This window comes from Stegodyphus dumicola, chromosome 9 (assembly GCF_044657685.1).
Source record: "Stegodyphus dumicola isolate Sdum_Otavi_A_Nest chromosome 9, ASM4465768v1".
Taxonomy (NCBI): domain Eukaryota; kingdom Metazoa; phylum Arthropoda; class Arachnida; order Araneae; family Eresidae; genus Stegodyphus; species Stegodyphus dumicola.
The window spans coordinates 157,938,105-157,963,494 of record NC_140776.1 but is presented as its reverse complement, the minus strand read 5'-3'; the positions used below and the strand labels follow the sequence as shown (position 1 = coordinate 157,963,494).

The 25,390-nt window shown below is 33.8% G+C and overlaps 1 protein-coding gene across 1 annotated transcript in view; it reads left to right on the top strand.

Moving 5' to 3' along the window:
• Window positions 1–25,390, top strand: part of Cht7 (chitinase 7) — a 190,658-nt gene that overhangs the window by 113,034 nt on the left and 52,234 nt on the right. Inside the window, exons 3-5 of the mRNA XM_035368167.2 lie at window positions 7,792–8,055; window positions 20,047–20,225; window positions 24,299–24,423. Of these exons, the coding sequence (XP_035224058.1) occupies window positions 7,792–8,055; window positions 20,047–20,225; window positions 24,299–24,423 (568 nt within the window). The remainder of the gene's footprint in view (window positions 1–7,791; window positions 8,056–20,046; window positions 20,226–24,298; window positions 24,424–25,390) is intronic.

The following is a 25,390-nucleotide window of genomic DNA, read 5'->3' as shown; positions in this document are numbered from 1 at the left end:
TCTAAGAGATGGTTATTTACATTAAAAAGTAGATTAATCCAGTTTTCGCTGTTTAAAGGACTTCACATAGTTTTTTAAAAAATGTATCGTCTGCATGCAAAAACCATATGAGTGCAGTTTTCATGATGCCATTAGCAAACGATGAATTTTGTACAAAAGATGTATTCAGAGTTATTTCATTTAAATTTCGTTCTAAACTGAAACGAATGTGTTCTACATTATACCTGTATATAGTACATTAATCTTACATCTTACATGTGCTAATGGTACCATTTGAGTTCTTGGATGATTATGATCCGACGGACAAATGTTGAAAATGAGGCAAAAATGGGTACCTTATTTTACGGATTCAGCTTGACTACTACAACACGATGACAGATTTTGGAGATTTCAATAGACATTTGGAGCTGACATCGTACATGAATGAACCACATAGCGATTATTAGAGATATTTAGATCCACCAACAGGATACCTGAAAGTGAGAAGTATGGAAATTCAACAACACCATTGGCAATAACGAACTGGTATGCTAATGAAGTTTCACTCTTGTCAAACTCTAAAGGATCTAAAAGAGAAACTGAGTGTACGCTATTCGACAGCGCTTGAAAAAGTTAAGAAACATCATAAATGGGTTCAAGTTAATTCACTGAAAAACATTTAACGTGTCACATAGAAATTTGTGCTTCTGTGCTTTTACGAAAACTTAAAGGTACCGTTTTCCATTAGAAGTATAATATAGGACTAAAGATGGGTTTGACTTGATAATCCTTGTTAGTCTTCTCAATGATTAGATGCTGATGAGACCCCAAAACGCAAACCTCGAATGATAATCCATCCGAGGATGACATGCCTGTTTGATAATTTTCATCTAGTACTCCTTCTTGAAATGCAGTGAGATAAATAATATTGAGAAAAACTGCACCCAGGGTAGATTAAATGCTGTTTAAAGTATGCTTGAAGTTATTTTGATTGATTCCCAGAGATGGAGTTACGCTAATGGAAAATGAAATCCCAACTCCAAGAAGAAATCCGTCTAGAGGACTGAAACATAGGCAAACCATTTAGGTAACATTTTATTTGATTAATGTTTCGAAGTCACAGTAAAATGTGCGCGAGAAGAAGCATTTCATATATGAAATGGCGGTACATTAATAACCGCTGTAGTCGCCACAATGTTGAATGCATGCAAATGTGCATACATTATATCTTGCAGATGCCGTATATCATTTTATGGTTTGGAATTCCTCGCCTGATGCACTTACTCAGTCAATTATGCAACGTTCCGTATTGGTTGTGGATGACGCTGGCTTTTCGCTCATACGTGCTCGATGAGAGAAAGAACGGGTGATATCGCAAGTCAAGGCAACATATCGACATACTGGGGAGTATTTAAGGTAAAAGCAGCGATATTGAAGCTAACGTTATGCCGCTGCAAAATGCCCTGGTATATTGCACAAAAATGGTGACACAACCGGTTCAGTCACCAGTCTAACATATAAATTTGTCTGTGAAGGTGTATAGAAGAAAGACAAGGAGTCATTAACTCCTGATGTAGGTCCGATGTGTCTACACCATAGATAGCTTTGTTCTAAGCACTCATCTCACCTGATTCTAACCACCATACAATCATTACTGGTTCCAAAACAAAAACGCCTTTCGGCTGAGAACGCTTCGTCTTCCTTAAAGTATGCGCGAGAAGATGCATTTTAAATATGAAATGGTGGTACATTAATAGCCGCTGTAGTCGCCACAATGTTAAATATGAATATGAATATTAATATGAATGTTAAATATGTCGCAGATGGCGACATTTAACATTGTGGCGTCGCAGATGGCGGTGATTTGATGTTAAGGGTATGGCCGCTAGAGGGCTTCTATTGTGGAGCTGTCTCTCAAATAATCGATTTGTTACAGTTGTGTCACTGTGGTGCTACCTAGGCAGTCTCAACCACGGGGGTATCTAATTTGACTTAATTTGAATCTTTGAGGACTAGAGCCCGAGTATTGTACTCAGGTTGGTTCAGGCTTGGCAGAGACCGTACTGGTACTGTCGTGTCTGTTCCTCCGGCTGTGGTGGAGCTATATAGTACATTTTGTCGACTAAGTTCCCGGGGGTTTGACCCCATTCAGTTCTCGTGGCGGGGATTGACAATGCGGACAGTGCACCTTTTATAATGTGCTTTTGCCAATGGAATGGTACGCGGCGGCAAGGTGACAACGTTATTCTTTTGCAACGTTAATGTACTGCCCAATGCTTGTAAAAGCCGGGCGGGGACTGCGGGGGTTGCGCCCGCGAGAACGAGGTCCCACGGATGGGGGCTACCACAAACTCTGAATGGGTCCCACATAATGAGGACCTGGGACGGAGGTCCTTCGTCCGGTGTACCTGTCACTGTGGTGCACAAAAGCTCGAATGTCTGCTACATTTGCAGTGCGATGCGTCACAGACATGCGGCGAACACCAAGGCCAACTTGATGGAATTAGCTTCCCTTAAAATGACTTTGCGAATACTGTGGTCTTCCCTGTGGGTGTAGCACGTGCGTGGCAGGACGCCGACCTTACCTTTGTGGTCGGAAGCCATCTCAGTGGCGTACTAGTACCTTCCCGTTCTAGAATTGCCATTCTAGAAACCAAAGCCTCACTCCAATAATTACATTACTGCTATCCTGCCTCACTGCAAAGATTATATTACTACTATCTTACCTACAAGATATAAAAATTCAGGTCACAACTGACAGTATAATCTTTACAAATAATAGCCGCACCTATCTGCACCTCGATTATGAAACACAAAGAGTACACAAGCATTATCATCCAACAGATTTCAGTTTCATTAACAATGTGTACATTAATGAAAGTCCACCGATTGCAAATGAAACACAGCTGTTCACGGATGTCTGAAGAGTTGTGACGCAAATGTGCCTTCTGTCGAGTTGACAATGAAACTTCATGTTATGCCTGGAAATGGAAGTTCGGACAAAATAACTCTATATTTTAGGCAGAGCGATAAATGAGACAATAAAATGCCTCTCAAACTCACAGCGACGAAAGCCATAATTTTCAGCTACTCTGTTTCCATTTTAGAAGAGATAGTGAGATAAAAGAAATTGCTGAAACCCACTGGTGCTGCGAATACAGAAGCAGCTCCTAGCACTCCCTTCCTCTGTCAAAGACCAATCATGAGATGGGTCTCCGCCTACGAATGGATCACTGGTAATGAGAGAGTTGATTTACCAGCTAAAGACGCTGGAAACATCACAGATCTTCTTGAGCGACCAACTAATTCCCCAAGATCGCACACTTTAAATACTATAGAGACAAAAATAAAAGATACACCTTCAATAATTTACTACAGGAATGGCAAAAGAAATGGACGGAGGCAGATATCGGATTGAAGATATATCCTGTTTTACGAAAGGTAAACTTAGACATTAATATTTCCACCGTTCGAGTCTCCCCCAGTTCCTGACGAGTCGCTACCCCCCCCCCCAGAGTTACCTGCACCATTTCCGACGCAAGGCGTCTTCACTTTGTTTCTGCGGCCAAGAAGGACATGCAGATCGCTTTTAATTTCATTGGCCGAAAGCCAGGACCTGGCACTTGAAAAAGCCATCACGTAATGCCTGGATATTGCGGATAATAAATTCAGTGCTCAACAAAGTGTTTACAGCGAATTGAGTAAATCTTGCGCAATACTGTGCGATAAGGAACAACTTTCAATGACTTTACGCACATGTAGAATCTCACATGTCAGTTGCTACTGTAAGGAGTTTCACAACACATTTGTAATATTGCAGCATACTGTATATATATATATATATCCAACTGGATTTTTTTTTGTGTGTGTTAACAGTTTGATTCTTCAAATGATAATATTCAAATTAGCAACGTCTATAAATGAAAGAAATTGCTTTTTTTTAAATAAATAAAATGAGTGAAGTTAAGTATTTCCTTGAAAGAATCTCCTTTCAAATACTGTTTTGTGACTGTTGTTATGTAATATGGGGTGTTATTAGAAGAGTACACCGAAAACAAGCTTCACATTGAAACGTTTACAGTTTGTTAGTCAAGACAGTGGGTTAAATTCTTTGTTTTTATCCGAAGAACAATTACTAGTTAAAACAATATCTCAAGCAATAAATAATAATATGTTGAAAATTAAAAAAAATTAATAAGCTTAAAAACATTTTTTTAACTTCAAAACTCTATTTTAAAAATAGCAATGAAAAATGAAAAGTATTAGAAGTATTTTAAAGTGTCATTCATTGGTACCAGAAACTTCACACCATCATGAATATTTGTAATTTAATTTCTTAAAAACATACATTTGCAAAATTCTGCCGCCTTTATTTCATCGAAAGCTAAGCTAAAATGTACACAAAAGCTAAACTTTGCATTTTTAAAACAATTTTTACTTCAACCATTTTTAAATATTCTGTTTAAAAAAGAGATAAAAAGGAAAACATTTAGTGTAATGCTGAAGAGTTTTTTCCGATTGATTCTTATTTTGTTGAAACAATATATCAATTACAGATTTAATGTATGTAATTACTTCAGAATGCTCTGATTTTAGCTCAGTTCTTAGGCTTTTTTGAGGCATCAAAAAAAATTTTAAATAAAATGAAAATTAACTTTTAAAGAATCGGTCTCAAACTGAAATATTAAATCACTAAACATGCAGTAAAGTATTTTCTAGTATACTATCTCGAACCTGTCTCTCATTTTCATCCGTAATTCATCAGCCATGAATAATTTGGTAAAACAGTTGAATATAAATGTGAAACCCAGTCTTTTCAAGACATATATAATTCTTCCTTCCTTTTATGGGAAGCGCTGTATGCATGGCACATTTTACCGCGAGAAAAGAATACAAAATTTCCTTAAGATCTTAATCTCCATGTGTTGTGCCATTTTCCTGAAACAATTAAAAAAAGTTTTAAATAGCAGAAGATAAGATAAAAAATTTGGCAAAAGCATTCCTGATTTTTCAGAAACTTTTAACTACGATAAAACTCCCTTAACTCGAACTCGTTAAAGACAAACACTCGATTAACATGAGCAACATTTCGTTCCCGGCTGCCATATACACTAAATATTACAGGAAGTCTTATCAGTTAAAACAAATTTCGGTTATCACACATAACAAACAATTTTTTAGTCCGTTGCATCATTAGATTTTCTTTCATTTAACATGAATTTTCAATGTTATTTATATTATTAGCCCAGAAAGGAAATTAGTCCCGACCAGAATATTTTTCTCGAAACGACATTTTACGTTGAATCATTATAAATGGCGTATTACTTTTCAAATTGTTGCCACCAAATATTATCGCTCTGTATCATATTTAAAGAAATTAGATAACAAGGAATGTGCATGTTTATCGTATTGTGAAAAACAACGGTATCTAGAAATATCATATTTTGAATAACGTAGTCTTCCATCCAAACACATGTACCTGGAAGCCAGAATTTTGAATTTCGAGTTTGTTTTATTATCTCTTCCATATTTTGTAAACCTTTAATGAATTTTTTATTAAGAAACTCATTTCAAAGCGAACAGGGGCAACACTGTAAAATTTTTAACATGTTAACATAACATGTCTTAACATTTGTTAACATGTTAACATAACATGTCTTAACATATTTTAACATGTTAACATAACATGCCTTAACATTTCTTAACATGTTAACATAACATGGTTTAACATTTTGACATGTAAAAACACTTTTAATTCATTTTTTCTCTATGCTGCATTGTCAAGGGAAGCCGAAGTAATGGTCACCCTGCTAATAGTCCACGCTGCTGCAAACGCCGACGCACCTTACTAGCTGATACTGGACGTGCAGCAAACATGCCCATTTCCTGACTAATGGTCCGTGATCTGGTCGTACGATTCTGGAGGGCTGTCTTCGCAATATGTCTGTTCCCTCTGACAGTAGTCATGGGAGAGCGTTGAGATCCTGCATGCCGTTCAGTATGACCCTCAGCAATTTATTTAATTCTTATTCGCATGACAGTGGTTGAATGTCGACCAGTGCGCCCGGAGATATCACGGAGCGATAATCTACACTTTCGATAATCAACGATACTGTATCGAATTTCGTAACTTGTTGGTAAGCATTTTCTCTTCTCATTTGAGGCATAACACGATATTTTGAGAAAACTCCAACCTTACAAAGCACTTTCCAAATGAGAAATCCACTACACAAACTTTTCTTTTATGTAGTGCTTCAGAAGTCGTTTCCCCCCCCCCCTGCGTCGTCTAAACGCACTAAAATACTAATCATTTGCATACTTCTTCCTTTCATGTGATTTTGATGTTCGGCAGATCATTCCTTCCCGGTGTTACAATTTTAATGGACAGTGCATTATTCACTTATATGGAATAAAGTACATTAGGTAATTCCTTTATGTTTCTTCGCGTATTTTTAAATTGTGACGCTTTATCATGCTATGTAATAGAAAAATTCCTATATTTATTTTGTTGATTATTTTGTTGAAATAAACGAAGCCATTACAAAGAATTTTCTTCGTAAACTTTCTGTTGAAAGAAGAAAAACTTGCTGTTGAAAGTAGTAAAAATTAAAATTCCGTGAATACTATTTACTTTTCGGAAAAGAACTGCATGAGATAATTCCTTAATGCTTTTTAGCGTATTTAATTAATTATGTTTTTATCATGCTATGTGATAGCAGAATACCATCATTTATATTGTTGACTATTTTGTTTATTTTGTCGACTATTTATTTTTTGCTTTATTTTGTTGACTGAGCTGTAAAACCAGATGACAGAAAATTAAAATTATTTGACTAAAACAGTAAAAATTTAGAACGTCACAGATTTTGTTCCCTTGTTTGAAGTGAAATAAATGAGATAATTTCTTAAGATTTCTTTTTAGTCCAAAGGGATTTGAATCCCGAAGAACTATTAGTTTCGTTTTGGCATTTTGCGTCGGACGGATAAATGTCGGTTCACTTTTCAAACTGTTGCCATAAAATGTTAGAGTCCTGCATTATATTTGAAGAAATTAAATAATGAAAAATCTGCGTAAATGTATGTATATTTCTCACATTGTCATAAAATAACGGTACATAGAGTCATCGAATTTTGCATAACGTAATCCTCCAACGAATATGAGCATGTGGAAGACCAAATTTGAAATTTGAAATTTGTTTTATGATCGATTTCCTATTTTTTAAAACTTTGACGAATTTTTGATTAACAAACTCAAGGATTTCAAAGCGAGCAATGGCAACGTTGTGTAGAAAAAACATTTTTATCTCCAGCGCGTGAGTCTCTGTATCGGAAATTCTAAAGATATGCTCGTTTTAAAACTATTTTGCGATATTGCTGTTGCACTGGATCTTATGGTTTAAGTGCGAGGAACATGATATTTAATAAAGAAAGGTAACACACAAAATGTTAAAAAACGCCCTTTTGGACGCAATTTAAAATCTGAAACATTTCAGATTTTTATATATATATATATTGTATTTTAATAATTTTACTCTTGATAGTGCTGTGCAGGAGAAATATTCCTGCTTGTATTGTTCATAATAGTAACACAGGTACTCTTTGACTACGCCAGTACATCTGTAAACGTTATGCTGCATTTAACTGTTGTTATTATTTGCTTAAATGTCATATACCTATCCTTATAAGTATACGTATTTCCAATGATTAAATAAAAAATGTAATCACATGTGGATTGTTAAACACCTCTTCCGAAAGCAGCGCTTCAATTCGATTACCATCCACGAAAGATTAAATATTTTCATCTCTTCCCAGGTTCTAAGAGCACGAACAACAAGAAAATAGTTTGCTATTTCACCAACTGGGCACAATATCGGCCAAACGAAGGTAAATACGTTCCAGAAGACATAGAACCTCACCTATGCACCCATCTCATATTCGCTTTTGGCTGGATGAAGAAACACAAGGTATCCTCTTTCGACGCAACGGACGAAACCAAGAACGGCAAGAAGGGCATGTACGAGAGGCTGGTGGAAATTAAGAACAAGAACAAAGATGTCAAAGTTCTCTTGGCTATAGGTGAGTAAAAGGAACCTTAATTATAGTCATTTGGTATGCCTGCTTCAGGGTTATTGTGACAGTTTTGAAACGGTAATGATTAATATGCCACCTTTTAGGCGAAGTTTTATGTTTGTTTTTCTAGGTTGGTTTCTGCAAGTAAAGGAGAAAACTAATGAGGCACGACAAGAAATGTCCCTCGAAAACAATTTCTCAGTCATCAGTCTTTCTAAGTGTACGAATTAGGATTTAAATACCGTACTAAAAATACATCATTGCCCGAGATATGACAAATGTTTATCCAGATAAAGAATAGTTTTCGTTTTCGTGTACACAGCAAATCACTCCAGGAGAATGTTGAGTTTTGGCTGAGCTCCATATCAAAGTTTTAAATGCTGTTATTTTAACAAAAGAAAATTCTACAAGAGTTTTAAACGCATTTTAATTATGGTGTAGTTTCTCATTTCGTTTAACTCTAAGTGACTTCCTTCTTATGCGTATTTTTTAAATTCGCAGAAGAAGCCTCATATGTCAGTTTGATAATGTAGGTTATACGACACATCTTCTAATCTATTTGGTTGCACCAGTGGCCAAGTGGCTACTGAATTCTGGTAATTCGTCTCGGCTGGAACCCAGGCGAACGGACTGGCTGAATGATTAGTTCTGGTGAATACGACACAACTTCTCTTAGAAAGTCCTTTATGAAGGCATCCATCTCTTAGACAGATAGCCCTCGTGGGCTTAGCCGAGTTGAAATAACCTAACCTGCGAAAGAGAAGATGATTATGATGATAGCAACGTTTCAACAAAAAAATTTTTTAAATTACCATTATGTCATACTTAGCAATACGATTCGGTATATATTCCATAAATCAGAAGCTTCTTACACATACGTAGAAGGAAGAAGTGAGTGCTGTTAAAAGGAAGAATTATGTTATTATGCGTGAAAATTGCTGGTACTTTTGAAAAGTGACTGATGTTTCACGATAGTTCAAATCTGAATTTTTTGTCCCAATGTAATATTATTTTAATTTACTTTCCCAATGTAATCAAAATAATATCATTAAGTGTTTTTCTTTCCCAAAGTAATATTTTAAATAAGCCATCACGGAAATAATTATTCAAATTATCGTCATATTGTTGCCTTCAAATTTTAAAGACTAACTCAAACAGATATCTACAATTAATTATGTTGAACAATAATTCAACATATAAGAAGCTAGTTTAATACATGTTATTATTGAAAGTTAAAATAACTGTAATGAAGAATTAAATTTCATTACTTACATTTTTACATCGCACTGGAGAGTTGTATTATGGGAAAAATTCTTTGGAAAACTTTTCAAAGGAAACTGATATTCGTGTTACATATGCGAAAACTACTAAACTTTCACACCCTGCAGACACCGAGAATCGAATCTGTGACGAATTAGTATAGTTTAACAATATTATTCACTGAACAAGTAATGATTTAGTTTAGAATTTAAAAAATTAGGAAAAATCAGGAGAATTTTATAAAACAAGATTAAAAAAAGTAATTCAAATAAGAAATAACAATAATAAATAAATTAAAATGTTTAACTTAAATATTAGGATAAGCAAGAAATTATAACTGACTTAAATTTCATTGGAATTCAGTCTAGTTGTTATTAAAATTCCAACTTATTAAAATTTGTGTAAATTTAGACTGAGTTCCAGTGAAATTGTATTCAGAAATATAGTGCTTTTGTGTTAAGCTTTATGTTTAACTTCTTTACTTTTAATATTAACTTTTGTAATAATTTATCGCATTTTTTCTTGCTTACTTCTGTGGTATTAGCCAGACCAGTTAGGATGTGGAGAATCCATAATTCAGATTTCGGCAAGGGTACAGCTGATCTGTCAAGACTCCAAAAAAGTATAAAATTTTTCCACTGCGGCGTCCGAACGAAAACATGTGTTTGGCGATAATTTTTCACAGTGTGGATTTCGTTGGGTGAGTTTCGTGTTTTTATCCGGTCGCACTTTAAGTGAGAGAGAATGTAAGGAATTACCTTACTCCTCCAAGCATTCTGTCTTGGTGTAAGGGATTAGCATATCCGTGCGGTAAAAGGAAGATCCATAGTTTGAATTCTAGTGAAGAATATTTTATTTCTCGGGCTTCATAAAAGTCACTGCAAATACACAAATTCCATTTTATGAAGAACAGTTTGAATTAGTACATTTTTAGGCCGTTGCCTATATTTGCATTTAAACATCAGTACAAAAAAAAACCTGTTTTTGCTGTACATGGATCTGACACACTTGGCGAATGTATTTAAGTTATTACGACATTTATCATTCTAACTTCCTTTTCCACGCTATTGACTTAGACTAAGAGACCGCGAAAACTGTTTTACGACCTTCCGCTCAATAAATCACCAGAATTCATCGTTTGAAACCGCCCACCTCAGAGGAAGTGAAGTGCGAACTGTTCCGCTTAGTTTATGGATAAACGAAAGTTAAAAATTTAGTGGCAGCCATAATAACTTCTCTTTGCGCAACTGACAAGGAACATTGAAATGTGCAAATGAATTATAAATGGTACTCCAGAGAGCCTACTCTCCAGGCTGAATTTTAAAAAGGAGCTAAATTTTAACACCTTTATCATTACATAAGCTATGGGTTTTTTTTTCCCTTTATTTTTTGCGAAGGTATCTGAGGAATGTAAATAGCAGAAACACAGAGCACTATTTCATTCATAATCCTGTTGCCATTAGGAAGTATAAAAATAATATGATATAAAAATATTATTAATGTTAGGCTAATTCCCACTGATTTGCACTAGTAAATATACTTGCAGTTTTTTAATTTAACATGTTTATTTTTGATAATTAAAGATCTACTGTGACTTATATGCAATAATTAATCAACTTCCGGATCACATAGTCCTTTTTTTAATGGTTAGAAGAATGTTATGAGGATCTTAAGCTAAGCATTTTGCACAAAAGACAGTAAATATTTTAAATATTCTTCTATCAAGCTATGCTACAAAAATATTTTATACTAGCATCTTCGCTGCCAGCCTTCGTCTGGCTTTTAAATGTACCGGGAAAATGGCTGAAGGGAACACCAAACGTTAAATTTAAAAACTGCGTAGAATTTTACTCTGCAGAACAACTTCATAAAAAAAAAGTTATTACGTATAACAAAAATACAATGAAATAAGCAATATCCCTTAATACAAATATGAATTATCCTAATAAATAAATTAACCAACTTCCCTTTGCAAAATCTTAAGAACTCAAATGGTATAAAGGACGTTAAGAACATTGTTTCCTAAAAAAACGCTCAAAACTTTTCAATAGCTTAAAAACAGTGAAATGAGCAATAAATAACATAAAAGAATACAAAAAACAAAAATTCTGAAAAGCAAAGTATAATTAATGATATTTTATCTTATATTTTCAAGAGAAAAAAATTACAATGAAATAAGCTATATCCCTTAATACAAATATTAATTATCCTAATAAAAAAATTAACCAACTTCCCTTTGCAAAATCTTAAGAACTCAAATGGTATAAAGGACGAAGAACATTGTTTCCTAAAAAAACGCTCAAAACTTTTCAATAGCTTAAAAACAGTGAAATGTGCAATAAATAACATAAAAGAATACAAAAAACAAAAATTCTGAAAAGCAAAGTATAATTAATGATATTTTATCTTATATTTTCAAGAGAAAACATTACAATGAAATAAGCTATATCCCTTAATACAAATATGAATTATCCTAATAAATAAATTAACCAACTTCCCTTTGCAAAATCTTAAGAACTCAAATGGTATAAAGGACGTTAAGAACATTGTTTCCTAAAAAATCGCTCAAAACTTTTCAATAGCTTAAAAACAGTGAAATGAGCAATAAATAATATAAAAGAACACAAAAAACAAAAATTCTGAAAAGCAAAGTATAATTAATGATATTTTATCTTATATTTTCAAGAGAAAAAAATTACAATGAAATAAGCTATATCCCTTAATACAAATATGAATTATCCTAATAAATAAATTAACCAACTTCCCTTTGCAAAATCTTAAGAACTCAAATGGTATAAAGGACGTTAAGAACATTGTTTCCTAAAAAATCGCTCAAAACTTTTCAATAGCTTAAAAACAGTGAAATGTGCAATAAATAACATAAAAGAATACAAAAAACAAAAATTCTGAAAAGCAAAGTATAATTAATGATATTTTATCTTATATTTTCAAGAGAAAAAAATTACAATGAAATAAGCTATATCCCTTAATAGAAATATGAATTATCCTAATAAATAAATTAACCAACTTCCCTTTGCAAAATCTTAAGAACTCAAATGGTATAAAGGACGTTAAGAACATTGTTTCCTAAAAAATCGCTCAAAACTTTTCAATAGCTTAAAAACAGTGAAATGAGCAATAAATAACATAAAAGAATACAAAAAACAAAAATTCTGAAAAGCAAAGTATAATTAATGATATTTTATCTTATATTTTCAAGAGAAAAAAAATTGCAATGAAATAAGCTATATCCCTTTATACAAATATTAATTATCCTAATAAAAAAATTAACCAACTTTCCGTTGATGAAAAAAAAATCATGCAAAACTTTTCAATATCTTACAAACAGCGAAATAAGCAAAAAACAACATGAAAGCAACTCAAAAAACATAAAATTCCGAGCAGAATTTTACTCTGCAGAACAAGTTTGTAAAAAAAAATCAATAGAAATGTATTATATATATATATATAAATGACAATGACAATCTCTTAAAAACAGTGACATAAGAAATAGTACGATGAAAATTTGTTGCCAAACCCATATTTCTAAAAGAATGAAACTATTCAAAATGATGCGATTTCATCAAAAATCTATCAACATCAATAAGACAGGAAAACTGTTGCCAAAATTACATTTTTAAAGATGTGAGATGTAAAAAGTGTACTCGGAAGCTTCATTTAAACAATTTTTTAAAAATACAAAATATTATTATTATTTCAAAATTCTTTTTGTAAAAGCAGTGCAAGAATGAAAGTTTAACATGTCCAAAAATCAAAGAAAAACAAACTGTACATTTTTAAAAATAAACATTTAAAAAAAATCCCGCTGAAAAGATGTTAAGCTCCCTTTGTTAAATAAATTCATATTTAATCGATTTATTGAAACACGAAATTTATTTTAAGTTCGTAAAATAGCTAAGTGCCTACGTTTCATGACGATGTGAAAATGGTGTAGAGTAAAATCTCGCTTTCCTATAGCCCATTATGTCTCAAAATGACACGATTTCGTCACAAAACATTTCGAATTTCGAAAAATCGCTTCGAGGTGCACTGGCTCTTGTCTAGATGCACCTATGTACCAAAATTCGTAGCCGTGGGTCTATTAGCTTACGCTCAGCGCAAACGAAAGACACACACACACACACACAGACTCTTTCTTTTATTATATATAGAGATGAGACCTGGAAACTCTGTACCATTTTAACTTCTAGAAACTCTGAATAGCGTTTAATGATAATCGGCTAGTCAGAAAAATAACACATAAATTTAAATTTTTATAACATTAAAACTGTGGAAAAGTCATCAGTTCGCCTTTCTTACAAGTTTCAAGTTTAAAGAAATGTAGCTCTTTGACAGCTGTGACCAAAAAAAAAAAAAAAAAATTAAGGAAATTTACGTTGACAGCAAACTTTCCGAAAAGAAGATATATGAATTATTTTTCGTGTGTACTGAGAATACCGAGAATGTATTTATTTATAAAGAATTATTTTTTCAAAAAATATTTTCTTTATTATTTTTTTAATATTTTCCTTCAAATCATTGTAATTTAACTTTCATAGAAAGAAAATTTGCTAATTTTCCCGGATGTGCTTTTTTATTTTGATTTCCGACTCAGTTCGCACTATTTACTACTCCGGTTTATTAGAGTTTATACGGCACACATTCCATCTCATAAGATAGATACTATAAAAGTGTCTTTAATTTGTACCAGCAATACCAGGAACGAAGAAGGAAAGTTATTAATGAGTTAATGAACAATGATATGATTGAATTTAACATCAGAAACTCCATTCCGAAAGAAGTTTGATTTATACAGTGCATTCAACTTAAAACCGGCTCTGATGTACATTCTGTTTCCCAATTATTGCACTGGAGTTTTTCATGAGTTTTCCAAAGTAACGTAAACCAGACATGCATCGAAAAAGACGGACCATTATTTCCAACATTTGTTGTAACTCTGGTATTTCTGGAAAAGTGTTGTAAATTTCTGTAGATATTTAAATTAATTTAATTATACTATATTATTTATATTCGCTGCTTTTATAGTGATAAGTTTAGGGTTTATTTTGTCTGTAAGTTAATTTGTGGCACGATGTTGTACATAAATATCGTACTTGCTCTTGTATGAAACTCTCCCCATAAGAAGCATCTTGATGTATTAGATGCAGCTTGATTTTGAGACACGAAAATTGAAAAAAAAAAAAAAATGAGTTATTTGGTTGACGAACTGACTTTATTTAGCCAGTTAAATTACGATTTAATAGGAAAAAAACATTACTTAAAATTATTGAAATAAACTTTTATTCAATATGCACATTTCCTCACTACTGTCAAAACTCCTTTGCGTTAGCTCCCCGTAAATAAGTGTACAATAACCTAAGTTTCAGTTTCCCAAATGAATTGTTCAATTCAACTTTAATGCAGACAGTCTTGTCCTAAAAGATTATTTTGTCGTTCCTTATCTTTAGGTTAAAGAACACTTACTGCAACTCAACTGGAAACTCCTTTGTTAGGAACTAGAAACGATATCATTTGAAACCTTCACATTTTTTTGATTGTGAAAGAAATTGTTTCTAATCTCCATTGGAAATTCAGACGTTTCGGTATTTAAAAAAAAAAAAAAAAAAAAAGACAAGTAAGCGGCATTCTAAAGGGTCATTCACATTGGGGTTTATCTGAGCTAACGGAGTCAGTTACATGTGTCTACTAGCTCAGCTATGCCTGCAGTTCAGATTTTTCAACTTGCTGCCCTATGGAGAAAAACTGGTTTTGGTGATGGCTCGGCTACGTAAGTTGTTTCCGTTAGCTCAGATACACCCCAGTGTGAACGGCCCTTAAGAGTTAACACGCAAGCCGTCTTCGGCAGTCTTTCACCACTGGTTTCGGTCACCGTGGCATTTTCTTTGGAGCCGACGTTATTGTTGTATAAGTTGTAACATCATCCAGGACCCTGTTCGTTCATGCAGCTTCGCAGAGAAGCAAATTTATTCTCGAGGCAGGCCTCCTGGGACTCGGAAGCTGCCGGTTCAAGATAGTGGAGGGCGGGGGACATATACCTGCTTACCTTTTAGACATCAGGTGTCCCCGTCCTCCGTCACCTGTGCCCTATTGTTGTATAAGACGCACACAGTTTTTAAACGCTAAATATTTTGAGAAAATTGCGTCTTAGACACTGTAAAATATAGTATTTATTTCATAGAATTGTAGATGTTTCATTTCTGAGACCAATGAAATTTAAATTGTAAAATAACGCGAATAGAACGCAAGATGTGGGTAAGTATGCTCTTGGCGATTTTCGGAAAGATTCAGGAAAACACATTTTTGAAGCCCTACTAAAGATTTTTCCCGCAGTCTCCAGAAGCTACATCTACATCATACACATACCTATGCTTAATGTAAAAAATACGGCTTTAAGAATTATGATATGTTAGTTGTTATTCGCCTATGACAGAAGCGGTTCAAAGTTAGTTAGATGAATTACGTTTGAGAGCTTACTCTGTGAATGATCAACGATATTTCTCGTAATCTAAGGGAAAATGGTTGAACATTGTGTTCTCCTGGAGCTATTTGCAGCTATTTATCAGCTGTATATAGATTTCCCTGATTATGTTCTGTGAATATTTGCAGAGATAGAAGCGAATCGATAGCCCATAACAATACTATTCCTGCTAAGTATATTCTTTAATCTCACATATCTGTACGTCGCAGTTGGTTTAAAATTGAACGCACTGTATGTAAATAAATTCAAATAAGGAATCAGGAAGTCTGTTTTCAATAATTATAATAATAATAATAGTAATTTTTAGCCTTGCCATGGGCTGTGAAAGGATTATTAAACATATGCATCAGGAAATCTAAGGTCAATTATAATAATAGAAATCATAAATATTTTAACCGTGAAAGGACTAAATTCCTTATGCTGCCTGCATGCCACAAGTTAGCTCCTATGATATATATGTATCTTTTCCTGAAAAATAATAAGTAAAATAGTTCTAAAAAATAGATACATCCACAATACATAAAACCCTGGATTTTGGAGGTGAAACGCTGCTGGCCAATGCATATTAAGATTTCTACTGAAAACATAATGTTTTCTAATGATCACAAGCAAACTGCCTTTCTGAATATTAACGGAGAAAGAAAGGACATGAACAACAATAACCAGGAAACCATAAACAGTCAGTTTCTCTGAATGTACTGATATACAAATTACCAGTATACAGTGTGAAAATAATTACCTACTTCCTATGAGGAATAGAATTAAAATATTCAAGTGAAAGACAGCAAATTTAGATAAGTAAGACCTTGGTCTAAGCGGAAATTCTCAAAAAGACATCAAGGTAAGTGTTGAATGCTGATTCTAAAAGTTAAAGACGTGGAGAATAACTAGTATAAGAGCAAAACAGTATGCAAGTAATATCTGAAAAATGCCACCTTAATCTCTAGATGCGAATCTCCAGTTATTTCACAAATAGTTATAATTATCATAACTACAATTGGCTAATTATTATAACGGAAACAAAGGACAGAATTAAAAGAATTAAAAGATACAGAATTAAAAGATGATAAAAATATTTTAAACAGTCCTGCCAATGCATTGTGATACTTCTTTGGCGAAATGAAGCAACTCCAATGATGGAACACAGCAATAATTTTTATTTAACACTAAAAAAAAATGGCGACATACAAACAAGAAGAGAAAACATATTCTAACATTTAAAAATAAATTACATTCTTCGTGCGAGAGTCGCACGAGGCACTCGAGTCTGGTTTCAAATATTGCCATTCACAAATACCTTAATGTTCATCTATTTAAATTATTTAAACTACAAAATTTTAATACTATTTAAAGCTGTTACAGCATTTAGCGCATCTTCATAAAAGGCAATGAGTAAAGTATAAATTTCCATTCATTTAAAATTAAATAGACTGATTACATGAAATAACAGGAAAAGAAATATTTATGTGAAGGACTTGATTGTATTTATAGGTTATTGAATCTTTAATACTCCTTTAGCGGCCAAATGGGTAAAATCGTCCAGAAGTAGAAGGTGCCAACTGATCGGTACAGTGTTTCCCATGCCGATTGACCTGGGTTCGTATCTCAAACAAAGCAAGGAGATTTGGGACTTGAAGAGCGAATAAATTTAGAACTATAAGCTAACAGCAACATTTCCTAGAATTTTCCTTACATAGTTAGATAACTACCTTCAAATGGTAGATCAATAAGAAACTAACTAAATTATTACTTTTACATGGGCGAAAGAGAGTTTCGATTATCTTCTGCTTTCCTTTTGAGCAATTAAGCTTCTCACGACAAACCATCAGAAGCAACATCTTGGGTCTGGTCTGTGAATAGACTATTATACAGGTATTCTCTCTACTTAACTGATTCTCTGAGGACACAGATGTGGGCACACGAATGTTGCATGTTCCAGTGGCGAATTTTTATAGACATTTGAGGAATGGCAATCCTTAGAATTTTTCATTCTGGAGATCCATTCGAGAACTGCTTGCAAAGTAAGAAGGGTACGAGACTCTTGTTCTATCTCCTAAAATAATCTCAGTTAAAAGCAGGATGGAGTTATTCAAAGTCATATTGTTACCACTCACCACTGGATGGATGTATGAGGCAGCTAGCGTGAGCTACGACAGCTGCCACACACATCCCTTCTTATTATTATTGATGAGGCCTGTCCATGTGGCTAAACCTTTGGATTAAAGACAAGAAAACATAACTGTTTTGAAATTTCTACTTGGGCGCTTTTCCTGGTGAATCGTTGTGGAATTTTCATGGCTTTCCCACTTTATTAAGATTCTTCTGCTATACAGTAGAAGTCCGATAATCCGGCACGTTCGGGACCGGCTCGGTGCCGGACTACCGAAAATTCCGGTCTATCGGGCGGTAATTATAAGAACAATTAGGTTAATAATTAAACTAAAAATACAGTATGCAAATACATACAACAAAGTTTATTTTACATTTCATATAATGTATGTACACGTACTGTAAAACATATTTCACTTAGATTTAAAAAAGTCACGAATGTCTTTTTGTTTTCTTGACTTTTGGCGTTTAGTATAAAATTTATTTCTAATGATATGGAAATCAATAATTTCTGAAGCACTGTAGCTAGTACTAGCCTCGGCAAAAGAGATAAACTTATTTAGTGATTCTGCAGCTTCTGCCCAGCTGATTTTTTCCTTTTCTTCCGTTTCGGCATCTCAGTCATTTTCTTCAAGATTTTGAGTAGGCTGAGGGTTTACTACAATGTTGATAATGTCCTCATCGTACTGCACTAAACCATTTGAACAATACACTATCTAGCTGTTCCAGTTTTGGTTTTTTTAATGTTTGTCTAGAAGCCAATTTTTCAGTTGTTACCGATTGAGAAGCAAACTTCATTAGTTCATCTTTTTGTTTTTTAATGTCATAAATAGTTGATGAGCCAATATTAAACTCATTCATTAAAACATTTCTATTCTCGCCTTTTTCTAGCCGTTTGATGATTTCTAGTTTCTGATTGAGAGTCAGTGTTACGTGTTTTCGTTTCTCTCCTTTTGAACTCGAAGGCTTAGGTTTTGAAAACATGGTCACTGTACAGTTAGAACATACTTTTACATGGGTGAAAGAGAGTTTCGATTATCTTCTGCTTTCCTTTTGAGCAATTAAGCTTCTCACGACAATCCATAAGAAGCAACATCTTGGGTCTGGTCTGTGAATAGACTATTATACAGGTATTCTCTCTACTTAACTAATTCTCTGAGGACACAGATGTGGGCACACGAATGTCGCATGTTCCAGTGGCGAATTTTTATAGACATTTGAGGAATGGCAATCCTTAGAATTTTTCATTCTGGAGAGAAAATCACTTTTTTTATAAACAGTTTCAAAAGTTACGTTTACTGCGATGTGAAAGGACACAAAACAACAACGCACAAAAAAATGGCGAAGACGCTTCGTGATTGATTAACGGAGCTGCACTGCACCTGAATTTGTTGTGACAGCTGAGACTAGCCGGCCGCTAATTGTTTCCGAACAATACCGAGCGCTTCCGGATGATCTCGAACTACCCCGAAAACTTCCGAATAGCTCTCGAGCGGTTTTATTTGCTTTAAAGACACACTTTTGGAGAAAACCGAAATTTTTACAATTTTCCGGAGCGATGCCGGACTATCGGGCATTCGGGACTGTTGGATGCCGGACTAATGGACTTCTACTGTACATCGAAATCTTGAGTTGGCGTGATACATAGAACGCAAAGAATGAGAACTCATTTTCTTGCTGCTGACTAACATTAACTGCGAAATTTTCAAATTTAGTAGAACATCCTTTATTTTTTTAAGATTTCATATTATATTTATTTACATTTTTCTTATTTTGAAAATTATCATTTATTTTTAAGAGATGATATAAAACTGTGATAAAACTGTGGACAATAGCATATTCGCTAGTTAGATACAATGTACTAATTTGGCAGTCACACAAATGTCGTGTTTAAAGGTAAATATTCAGCTATATTTCTTTGACTCTAAAACTGCTCGACTGTCGTAATGACACTAACTGAACCTATAGAATCTCGTGAAATGAAGTTATACATATGTTATTCAAAACAAATAATTATTTAAAAAATATTTTACATGCTGCTTGCTTTAATAAGTTTGCCTTATATGTTTTTAACCACAGTTTTTTTATACTATAGAATATATCTGCAATGATCGTTTGTTGTTTTGCAGGAGGATGGTCATTTGGTACTCAGCGATTCAAAGAGATGGCGAATAACCGCTACAACCGACAACTCTTTGTCTTCAGCGCCATCAAGTATCTACGAGACAGGAATTTTGATGGCCTCGACCTGGATTGGGAGTTCCCAAGAGGAGGAGACGACAAAAAAAACTTTGTGCTGCTATTAAAGGTAAAAGATATTCCCACTTTCTACTAACACAAGTAAACATACATGGCTTTATTATTCTTAATATTCACTTCGGTTATCCATAAATAGTTTTTTCATATTTCTATAACATTTACGTACGAGTTTAAAATTCCACACTATCGAAATCGTAAAATACAAATATTACATTGAAGCATCTAATAATAAGCAACAGAAATAGGCGTTGAGAGAATAAATTTAGAAAACTATGATTTAAGAGTTTAAATAGGAATTTTCTTTTCGACAGTAGGCGTGAAAATGATGGAAAAGAAACAGGTATCTGTATGAGAACAACACGGAAAAAATTCGATAATGCTGTTATTAAATTATAGAAATGGAGCCATTTGTGCCATTTGTTGTTGACCGAAACGTAAATGAGAAACAATAAAGAAAGAAATTTTGGGGATGTTTTCGGTAAAGAGAGATTAGGTCCCTGGATTTGGGATGTTTTCGGTAAAGAGAGATTAGGTCCCTGGATTTGGGATGTTTTCGCTAAAGAGAGATTAGGTCCCTGGATTTGGGATGTTTTCGGTAAAGAGAGATTAGGTCCCTGGATTTGGGATGTTTTCGGTAAAGAGAGATTAGGTCCCTGGATTTGGGATGTTTTCGGTAAACAGAGATTAGGTCCCTGGATTTGGGATGTTTTCGGTAAAGAGAGATTAGGTCCCTGGATTTGGGATGTTTTCGGTAAAGAGAGATTAGGTCCCTGGATTTGGGATGTTTTCGGTAAAGAGAGATTAGGTCCCTGGATTTGGGATGTTTTCGGTAAAGAGAGATTAGGTTCCGCTTTAGCTTCAGCTGTTCAAAAAACGTGTTTCAAATCAAGTGTCATTGCATTTGATTCACATTTAAATCTGTAGATGGCGCTAGTGGCTTCGTTTCTAATGGCTTCACTTTACTATTCCTGAATTATTTTCATGCAAACAAACGCTTCTTTTTCGTCATTTTCACTTCTACAGCTGAAGAAGCAGCTTTCATTTTAACTTTCAAAACTATAAATCTGCAAATCTGTTCTCAAGATTCCTGCTGTTTAATAGTAGTTGCTTCAACATTTTGTTCTTTAGCCATATTCTCTTCACTGCATACAAATTTATGTTTATATCTTGAAATAAGGCACGCTTCTGTCAAATTCAGTGAAATCAAAGTTATGTTTCACTAATACTTCATTACCTAAAGAAGTTGAATAATACAAAGCTTTATATAAAAATAACAAGGCCGTGTTTTCTTTTAGTAAAAAAAAAAAACATACAAATTCTTGAGCTTTAATAAAGAAAATATTGAAGTCATTGTTCTCCACCTCTCCTTTAACTTCTTTTCCTCCAGTTAAGTCTTTATAAATGGGATTTTGAGTAAAACATAAGAAATCCACTTACGTTACGTCGGTTTTGTAACAAATGCTCATCTTCTACGACTTTGTGCCGTATTTCTTCTGTAGTAAGAACGATGAAATATGACTCTCTTTCTCCTTTTTGACACTTCTTTCTGGTGCATGACATTGAAGAATGGCTCTTTTACTGTTGAATAATGGTGGTTTCCTGTTACCTTTATTTTGAAAAAGAAATATGTGATTTAAGAATTCGATTCAAGGTTTCTGACCAATCGCCCTTTCTTGTTCTTTTCACCTTCTGACTTAATTTTATGTTTTACAGTGTAATAGATCTCGTACCAACCATTAGTGTGATATGCACATTCAATATTGCGTAATTTCATCCTCCAGAATCTTAGAAAAAAGTAGCAACAAAGACTACTCATCGTTGTCGCCTTAGAGAAAGTTATTATGATGAAATGCGCATCAAACATTGAGATTTTGAGTAAGTAAGTACTTGATCACTTTGGAAAAGTCTAAGTTAAGGTACTTGCTCAGCTTAGAATAGAATTTCTCCCCCATGGGAAATGAGATGGAATTTCAGGGTGTGAGACGAAGATTGCTTTGCATCCTTGAGTGATGAGTCTCTAATCATGATATATACTTTGAGGAAATAATAGTACATTTTCTACTATCCAAACCTACGTGACCAATCACTAATGAAATATTTTCCAAAGGTATGTTGTAGAGACATTATGTATTTTTCGAAAGCAGGAGACATGAAAAAGGAGCAATACCCTCGCCGGTACTCGAACCACAGACCTCTCGAATACGCGTCGAATGGGCTGACCACTACATCACAAAGGCATTCTAAGAAGGCAAGGAGGAATACCTCACGTACTCCCCCCTTTTAAAGGACTCAATCGCCAAATCCTGGTGGTGAAGAATCACCACCTTTTAGTTCGGGCGCCACTGTAGAGACATTAGGTATTTTTTAAAGCAGGAGAAATGAAAAAGGAGCAATGCCCTCGCGGGACTCGAAACACGGACCTCTCAAATACGCGTCGAACGTGCTGACCACTATACCACGAAGGCACGCTAAAAAGGCTGGAGAAATACCTTATAATGTGACAAAAAAAAAAGATTGCAAATAACTGATGTAAAATATTAAGAATTAAAGTAAAATAAATCATTTCTATAATAGACTATGGCTCAGTATTACTTGAAATTAGCCTGGACTATAGCACTAGACTGTTAGACTATGGTAAATCTCGCCAGGGTTATCTGCAAAGAGAGGTACGCCTTCATTAAGGCCTCTCTATAACAGACTGGCTCGTATATACGCGGAAACTATAAAAATGCACGTTCCCGTGTAGTTAGCCAATCATCGCGACACGAATCGAACTACCAGAGTTCAACTGATTTATCCACTTGCCATTGGTAGACTTATTAGATATTAGATGCATACAGTGGAATGTATTTAGGAAAAGAATTAAGATTAAGATTTATATATATAGTGTATCCCCGAAATTTTGAACCAAATATATTTTCATTTGAGGAAAGTTATGAAAAGTTACTCTGTCAGTTATGTGCATTATAGCGGAATAAGAACTGCTACCTTTCTGTGATAGTCGCAATCATAAGTATTCATGCATTACCTTAAGTGGTATCTTTACCAAACAACCTTAACAGTTGCATGATTCCAAAGTGAATGTTTTTACGAATTTATTTCGCTTTTTATTTGCATAGTTTTCTAGAAGCAGAAAATAAATTATTTTAAATGTTATGAAACAGTGATATCTTAGTCTTATGAAGTCAACCAGTCCTTAGGCGCCTCTTTTCTACCTAACACTCCTCCTATACCATCGGTTCTCAAACTGTGGTACACGTATCACTGGTGGTACGTTACAATATTTTTAGTGGTACAATTTTTACAGAAAAATATTTAAATGGATGTTGGAAATGAATGTAAAATTTTGCCCCTTTTATCATTTTGTTTTAATCTTTATTATTCAGAAACACATATATTTTTCAAGTTTTTGACTTTGTTACGGCTGTAGCTTTAATGTTGAAATGACGACTTTTCCAAGAAAACAGACGTTATTTTTCCATTTATCGCATTTCATTTCGCCAAAATCCTTTTCACTTAAAAATGCTAAATATCCACATTTCCGTAAAGCAAAATGTAAATTAAGCATAAATTATATTTTATCTGACATAATTTATATGTTACATGGTTAATTTTACAGCCCATTTCTTTTTCGAACAAAATAAAAAAATGAAATTAATTTTTTTTATTTTATTAGTCAATCATACAGTCTACAATTACATACATAATCCTTTTTGAATTTTTCTGTAACAAATAAACGACAAAATTATTTTTTATTTAAATAAAACAAGAAGTGTAATAAAACAAGAAGTGTAGTAGTAATTGCTCAAGTAAAGTAATGTTCAATTAAAATTGTTTTTCCCTTACTGCTACAAAATAATAATTTGAGCATATACAACGTAAACTAATATACAATGATAATAAAATAGCTTTTTGTGCGATTTATGTCAACCATAAAAAGAAAACATTGAATAAATTTTTAAAAAATTTAAATCGAAAAACAAGGGATTCAGGCAATTATTGGAGTTAATGTTACTGGAATCCAGATTACTGGAGTTCAGTTGCATTCAATATTGAGATTTTAAGCAAAATTTGGGTAACTCATTATATACGAACTCTAATTACTGAAATAACTTTTTCTAGGAATTAAGAGAAGCTTTTGAAGAAGAAGCAAAAGATAAAAAATTACCTCGTCTTCTGTTATCCGTTGCTGTTTCTGCAGGTTCTGAAACTATACGATCAGGATACGATGTACCAGCTGTTGCTGCGTAAGTAATTGTTTTTAATCAAGCACCGTTGTTGCTGTTCCAGTAATTAGATACTTGCAATTTAAATAATTCTTCGAGAATGCCAACACCCATCGGTCATTTAGTCATTTCTTACAAGTGTAAATTAATAAACTTAGGAGAGTTCATGATCGCAGTTTAATATTATGCGAAATAACTACGTCTATACGAGAAAACAATTACCTGAAAAGCAATCGAAAGGCAGAAGGCGTTTGTAAAACATGTTTCTTAAAAACTTAAAAGTCCTAAAAGTGAAATGGCACTGTTAGAATAAACAGCGTTGTATATTAATGTCATTAGCATTACCAATTACAGTAACTCACATAACAGTACCAATGGTAATTATAACGATAGATACAACAAATGGCTTTAAAATAAATGTCATTTTGATGCCAGTTGCAATAATATTATCGATGCCAGTTATAATAAATGGCACTATATTAGGTATTTAAAAAGTATTTGAGTTACATTTGATGGTAATGGTTTCACAAAAAGTGTCATCAGATTCCAGTGACCCTCTCTTTCTGATGGAAGCTTTCGAAGAGCAAAACAGATAAGAAATTGCCTCGTCTTTTGTTGACCGTTGTTTTATCAGCTGATTCTGAAACTATACAATCAGGATGTGATATACAAACTGTTGCTCCATAAGTGGTTACTTTAAACAAACATTTCTTTTGCTTTTCTAATGGCCGAGCACTTGCAGCTTAATTCATTCGTCAGAGATGGTCAATATCCATCGGTCATTTAGCAATCAATCTGCTGAGTACATTGCCTAGGCCTCATAACAGGGGGTAACAGAATTACACCTGTGAAAAAGGAAACGTTACATCCATTCAAAATTGGGATGGAGCTAAGGACCCAGGAGGACTTATCTGGACATTTTTCATGGCCAGCCCGTTTTTCGAATATCATACGACTCGACTTCTTTTTCTGAGGATACCTAAAATGT